Source organism: Primulina eburnea, chromosome 13 (genome assembly GCF_022965805.1).
Source record: "Primulina eburnea isolate SZY01 chromosome 13, ASM2296580v1, whole genome shotgun sequence".
In the NCBI taxonomy this organism is placed as follows: Eukaryota; Viridiplantae; Streptophyta; class Magnoliopsida; order Lamiales; family Gesneriaceae; genus Primulina; species Primulina eburnea.
The window spans coordinates 6,865,993-6,872,771 of NC_133113.1; the positions used below are offsets into that span (position 1 = coordinate 6,865,993).

Genomic DNA, 6,779 nt, shown 5'->3' on the forward strand with positions numbered 1-6,779 from the left:
ATATATATATATATATATATATATATATATATATATATATATATATATATATATAAGCAATGATACTCTACACACTCTTTTCCTGCACACCTGTGGGTGCCTGCCTACATGACACGCCCACAACCACACAAAATTTTTTGTTTTGTTTTTTTAAAAAATGTTGATTAATCATGCACCGGGACGTAGGCAATGCTCATGATACCCTGCACACCTGGTGTGCTGGGTAACAAATTCGATATATATATATTATATATATATATATATATATTATATATATTAAAATGTTAGGTTCGAGTTTGATTAAAAAAAAAATGAGAATCCTATAACATTTTAACAGAAATGCATAAACCAGAGGAAATCTACAAGACAAACGTGCAGGGAAGAAGGTTTTTGCTCGCTCTAGCGTGCCCGAGTAAAGAAATTCGAGATAGGTGCATTGGAGCGGAGGTTTTTGCCCACCCTAGCGCACCCAAGAAGGAAAAGGAGAAAGTTGGGAGCCATGGGCGTTGGGGCGAGTATTTTTGTCCGCCCTAGCATTCACGAGGAAAAGATTCAATCCAATTTGTTAGACAAGTGTGTGGAGGCGGGTATTTCCAGCCGCCCGAGCATGATTAATAAGGAAAAAATATTGGTTGATTTCTTTTCATTTTTTTGGATGTTGCATACATGGAAAAGCCTAGCACACGTTTTTTTTTTTTTTGAGGATTTTATCAGTTTTATCAAAAAAGAAGATCAGCCGCATGCAAGGAGAAAAGAACTAGAGTCGAGGAAACTTAAAGAATTCAGCATTTTCGAGCAGCGTAACTTCAGTTTTTTTATTATTGTGGTATTTTTAGTTTAAGAACTTTCATTTAATTATTGTTTTTCATATTTTAGTATGAACTTATTAGCTAAACTCATCTTTTGTTTGGATTCAAGGTGATCCTACCCCGAACGGTTGTTTGAACTAACTTAATATTTGACTTGTGTTGTGTTCTTGATTATATTAATGTTTTCCTTTAATTATTAAGTCTAGCTAATTTTGACAATATTTTATATTACGAGTGAGTTCGGGAGAATAAGTTGCAATAGGAACGAGTAATATAATCTGTGGACTTGCGCTTTATATAGACATATGAAATTGAATACACGTTGACATTCATAGTCCAATAGGTCAAAAGCTAAGAGATTCTATATATCATGCATGCATTCACTTTTGATAAATAATTAAAGATAGTTAATTATTCATCGTTTCAAATTAGTTTAACATAGCTTGAGAAAGTATGTTAATTATTTATGGAATATTGTCAAATGTAATGAATATTAGTCAAGATTAACTATTGGAAATAACGAGGGGTCGGTGAACCGAGATTCCAAACAAATTCACTTCATGTTTGATTTTAAATAATCATTTTACATTGCTTACTTAACATTTGAACAATTTAGCTATTTAGATTTTAGTAGTTTACAAATCAATTTGAAGTATCGTTTGCTAAAAAATATATAATTGGAAATAATATTCGTATAATATAGTCTCGGTGGAACGATATTCATATTTTTATATATTATACTATAACTTGCATCTTGCACTTGCGATCACTTTAAACTTGAATTTTTCAATAATTTTTACTGGGGATTTTTAGTGCAAGAAAAGCTCAATCAGGTCTTCTCCCGTAAATGGACTACCTCTGGTATTTTTCTTCACTGGCTTTCCCGAGTGCTGCCACTCATAGAATATCTTAGCCATGAAAAATGGTTTCTTTCGCCTACCCAACACTCGAATCTAGGACCCCCAAGCTTTAATACCTAGATTCCTGGAGTGTTGGCACCTCCCAATAGGCTGCTCTTCTTCTTTTCTAATGGAGTGGAGCTCTGTTCTCCAGTCTTAGCCCTGTCCTCATGTGCCCAAAAATCGTGAGGGGCAAGGGTATAACTAAGAGGATGGAGCTACTCTCTCTCAAAGAGTATTGGAAATGAGCAAAAACAAGAACCCATGGGTATGAGGTCCGAGCGGTAAGGGCGGCCATTAACCCTCTAAAGTAACTTCCTTATGTTTTTGAAAGAAACATCATTACAGTATGATATGTATCCCGTATGGAGCCATCGTCGCATCAGACTATAACATGTTGGTGATCTTAATCCTCATATATGATAATATACAGTAAGCCTTCGCGGCGATTAAGCAATACAAAATTGTTGGAACTTTTCTAGTTCGCGATCTTGATTTTGATGTTAATAAAACTCGTTATTTTGTTATTGATAATTTATTTTAGGTGTTCAGAAGCTAGGATCAGTTACGAGGTTTCTGTGTAGTGCCCAAATTTAATACACGTATAACCCATGCATTCATTTAATTATTAAATCATTTAAATTAATTTTAAATGAGTTTTAGCGATGCATGATTTACTTAAATGCGTTATTTTCAAATTATCTATGTTTATGTGATGCACGTTAAAATGTCTTTCGAGTTCCATGTTTCAGGCGATCATTCGAGGCGGGATTGAGGAAAAGACCCGGTGACGATTTGTGGCAATTTAAAATGTGGTATTTTATTTTAAATTGAGAATGGGGCGTTTTAAATAATTTATTAAGTTGTTGGTATTTTTAAAGCTTTAATAATGTATTGAGTGAATTAAGAGTTTAAGACCTTTAAAATTAGTGTGTAGATATTTTAATTGTAGAGTTTGATTCAACTAGTGTGTGTTAACTTTTTATTATTATTTTAAATAGTTTATTTAGTTAAGAGTTTCTCCTAATTAAAACACACAAACTTTACACACACTCACACACACTTACATGTTTTTACACACACTAAACACACACACTCACCTTAAGTTCAGCTTTTATTATTTTGAGGAGAGAAAACCTAGGGTTCTTACTCCTTCAAGCAGCCGCCCCCGTCCCTCTTCGATTTCCAGCAATTTTTCGTGTGTTTCCTTCGAAGATTTTAGCGCCACGTTCGTCCCGGATCAACCTCGCTTCCATCTCCGCTTCGGTGTCATCGTACGGTATTTTTAAATATCAAAAGGAACGTATATTCTGTTCTTTCTGCATCGATCTTGTCATAGTATGCGTTGTGTATTTTTATGCGTGAAAATTCATGTATGACGTTCGTCGTTTGAGCGGAAATTGATTTGAATGCGTTTGAAATACTTTTTAGATCTGAAATCTCGTAACTTGCTGTTCTTCTCGAAACTGCGATTTTTCCGTCGAGAATTTGAGAAAACTTTCAACTACAAAATTGTAGAACTTTTCGATACCTTCGTTTTGCTATAAAATTCGAGATTTTTGGATGAAAATTGAGTGAGTTATGGCGTTTTTCGTGGGACTGCTCAAACTGCGACTTTTACGATAATTGTGTTCTCGAAGTTTATTTGTTGCAGGCTTCGTTGGAGATCGACGGACGATCGTTGTTGCACCTAGGTATGATTATTATGTTGTTGGGTCGATATGTGGTACGTCGGTTAGTGTCGATAGGCACTCGAATGCATTAGAATTCGTAGGAAAGAAATTAGTGTCGATTGTCACGTTTTTGAAATTGTATGCGTCGTAAGATGAACGTCGTGGCTTGAGATGTTGTACGAAATTGGTTTTATGTTATGGTATGCTAGGATGGGTCTCGGGGTGTCGGTTCATAGTTCGTGCAACCGGGTCTAGAAAGTTAAGCAAAGCATGTAAAAGAATTTTCGTAAGTTCGCGATCACAGAGCCTGCACGGACCCTTACACGGACCCTGGCACGGGGTCCGTGCCTTTGTTCTTCCGGAGTGCCCTTTTTCCAGAGTCTGCACGGACCCTGGCACGGACCCTGGCACGGGATCCGTGTCCACCCTTTTTCATGGAGTCTTTCATCCGAGTCTACACGGACCCCTACACGGAGGTAGGCACGGGGTCCGTGTCCCTTCTTCTTTCCGAGTGTCACTGCACCGCACCTAGACGGACCTGTACACGGACCCGGGGTAGGGGTCCGTGTACTCACTGCTTTGAAAGAATTGTAAGTATATTTTGGGATTTGACGTCATGGTTTAGTGCAAGGATTTTCAAGGTCGTGTCATGGGAAATGTTAGAACGTCCTAAGTATTGATTGGACTTGAGAGTAAGTATGATTCCTACGTTTAAGTTATGCAAATTCATGTTAGTTGGTGCAGCAACGGCCCCGATCGAAGTCCAACGAATCCCTCAACGCCAAGTAAGTATGTTGACGTGCAAAGAAAATATGTCAAGTTTTTGAGGTATGCTAAATGTCTTGTGACCAAATTATGTTAGGATTGGAAAGTGTTAAATTATGAACGGGGACCAATCCGCCCGTTAAATTATGAACGGGTTAGATCATGGTTGAAAAGCGTTAAATTATGAACGGGGACCAACCAGCCCGTTAAATTATGAACGGGGATCTTATGTATGTGGCAGCGGATACGTCCCTGTCAGCCCAGTACTGTGGTGTGTCTGATCAGGCGTTTATTATGTTATGGGTCACTTGCTTTGAAACATGCCTCTACGCAAAATGATGAAGTTATGTATGTTTACGTATGCAGTATGTTTAAGAAAGTTTATGTTGATGGCACGTCTAGTTTTGTATGTATGTACGTTCAAGTTCGAGTTATGTATGTCCTATTTTAAAGTTGCATGTGATTTTATTACGCAGTACTCGTTATTCCAGTTTATACGTGTTGAGTCTTTAGACTCACTAGACTTGATCGATGCAGGTGAGTATGTTGATGAGGAGGCAGGAGGTGGTGACCAAGGGACAGGCTTGGACTGAGCGGCAGGCAAAACCCGAGGACCGCCCATGTTATTTTACGATTCTTTTTATGCAAGTTTAAAATACTCCGATGTTATGTTTCATTTCAAAACCTTTGGAACAGTGTTTCCTTTTAGCAAATTTTACTGGTGATGTTGATTTCAAATATTTTTATTGATGAAGGATGTAGTGACGACCGTATTTGATTTCATTTCCGCATTTCATTTAGTTTAAAAGAAAATTTTTAATTTTTCCGTAAATTTTAAGTAGTAAAGAATATGGTTCGTTACAGTTGGTATCAGAGCGGTGTTCTTGTAAAGGGTTACGCCTACTGCCAGTCGCAAGAAGCTCTCGAAGTCACACCTCAAGTCTGTAAGTTTTAAAGTTTTGAGTATGTACTATGCATTAGGTCATGATTTCAGCATGTTTATGTTTTAAAGTTCAAAATTACGTGCATCTTATGATATTGGTATTATGTTCATGCATGTTGGGTTTACGTGTTGGGTAAATGTTAGAACAGTATGCCCCTCAGACATGGGATCGTGCGTGTAGCAGGCGATGAGAATTTCAAAACCCAGGATGGGGAGAGGGTCACTTCTCCTCATCCACCCCAGATATGCAGGCTCAGATGCTTGCAGGGATGACCCAGTTCTTCGTACAATTTGTGGGGAACCAGACTGCAGTAGACACAGGGGCGAGGCCCAGACTGGAGGCGGTCTATGAAATATTTAGGAGGATGATTCCGAAGGATTTTTCGGGGACCATTGACCCGATGATAACGAAAGAATGGATTAAGTCCATCGAGGTAATCTTTGCATTTATGGAGCTACAGGATACTGACAGAGCTAGATGTGCCACCTTCTTGTCGACTGGAGACGCAAGGCTTTGGTGGGAAAGCGCGTCAATGTCAGTGAACTTACAAACACTGACGTATAATGGGTTCAAGGAGGTTTTCTACTCCGAGTACTTCACTGAAGAAGTACGCTCTCGCGTGACCAGGGAGTTCATGTCGCTGCGACAGGGAGACAGCAGCGTGGCAGACTTTGTCAGGGAGTTTGACAAGGGGTGTCACTTTGTGCCCCTGATGGCAAATGATGCCCGGGAGAAGATGAGTAATTTTATGGATGGCTTGCGGCTGATCTTGCGCCGTGATGTTCGAGTTGCTGGTCCTATGACTTATGCAGTTGCCGTGTCGAGAATCTTGGCGACAGAGCAGGACTAGAGGGACATTGAGGTCGATAGGCAGGGCAAGAGGCCCTATCAGGCACCTCTTCTTGAGGAATCTTCGTAAGTCATTAAGAAAATTAGGATTAAGTTGATATGAGTACTGGAATTAGGTTATCTAAGACTACTTTGGTTGTGTAAGCTTTAATTTCAAGTTTATGAAATAGGGATTATACGGGGATATTTGATGAAATAAAAACAAAAGGGAATTAGTTGTATTCAACATAGGTTAGCAATGGTCGAATATTAAGATTTTTATCGAGTAAGAAATTTAAAATCTTTATATGAGGATTCTAGAATTCTGTGGGTTATAAGCGAAGTTGATTTATTTGAATTAGTCCATCATTAACATGGGGAAACTTATTAAGCTTTATACGTTAGAATGAATTAAGTACTGAGGATACGCCAAAGTGTGACATTCGTTCCAATGAGGAGGGTTTAAGTTTTTTAGGCCTCAACTATAATGTAATTGGGAGGGGAATAGTTTAAGCATGTGTTTGATGCTAGGAAGGTTTTATTATCTAAGCAGAATATCGATAATGTATATTTTGGGGTTTTATGGATTAATGTTACTCGATTTAAGATTTGAAACAATCTTTATTTGGGATGTACTTATAAATGGCTAAGTTACGTAAGTTTGGTGTCGTAAGGTAATAGATCGATGAACATTACGGGTATAGTATAAGGAAAGTGAGATAAGATAAGTTTGAACCTCCATTTCTAATATTGGGAATTGTGAGAAAAGTCAGAACTCGAGTTCATAATAAAGTAAAACTAAGACAGCCTTCAGAACTAGATTAGGACATTACGATTTCTTAGTGATGCCATTTGGACTGA

General features: G+C 38.1%; 1 protein-coding gene across 1 annotated transcript; it reads left to right on the forward strand.

Annotated features, from left to right (window-relative positions):
- The first annotated feature begins 5,334 nt into the window (after positions 1-5,334).
- Positions 5,335-5,940, forward strand: LOC140810249 (uncharacterized). The gene is made up of 2 exons (XM_073168122.1): positions 5,335-5,697; positions 5,740-5,940. The coding sequence occupies exons 1-2, from the start codon at positions 5,335-5,337 to the stop codon at positions 5,938-5,940; spliced, it is 564 nt and encodes a 187-aa protein (XP_073024223.1).
- The last annotated feature ends 839 nt before the right edge of the window (positions 5,941-6,779 follow it).

What these genes read in the sequence shown, in the direction of transcription:
- LOC140810249 (XM_073168122.1), top strand. Translation starts at nt 5,335, where the DNA reads ATGCAGGCTCAGATGCTTGCAGGGATGACCCAGTTCTTCGTACAATTT. An exon ending in CCGAGTACTTCACTGAAGAA is followed by an intron (nt 5,698 to 5,739) that starts GTACGCTCTCGC and finishes TCGCTGCGACAG; the next exon opens with GGAGACAGCAGCGTGGCAGA.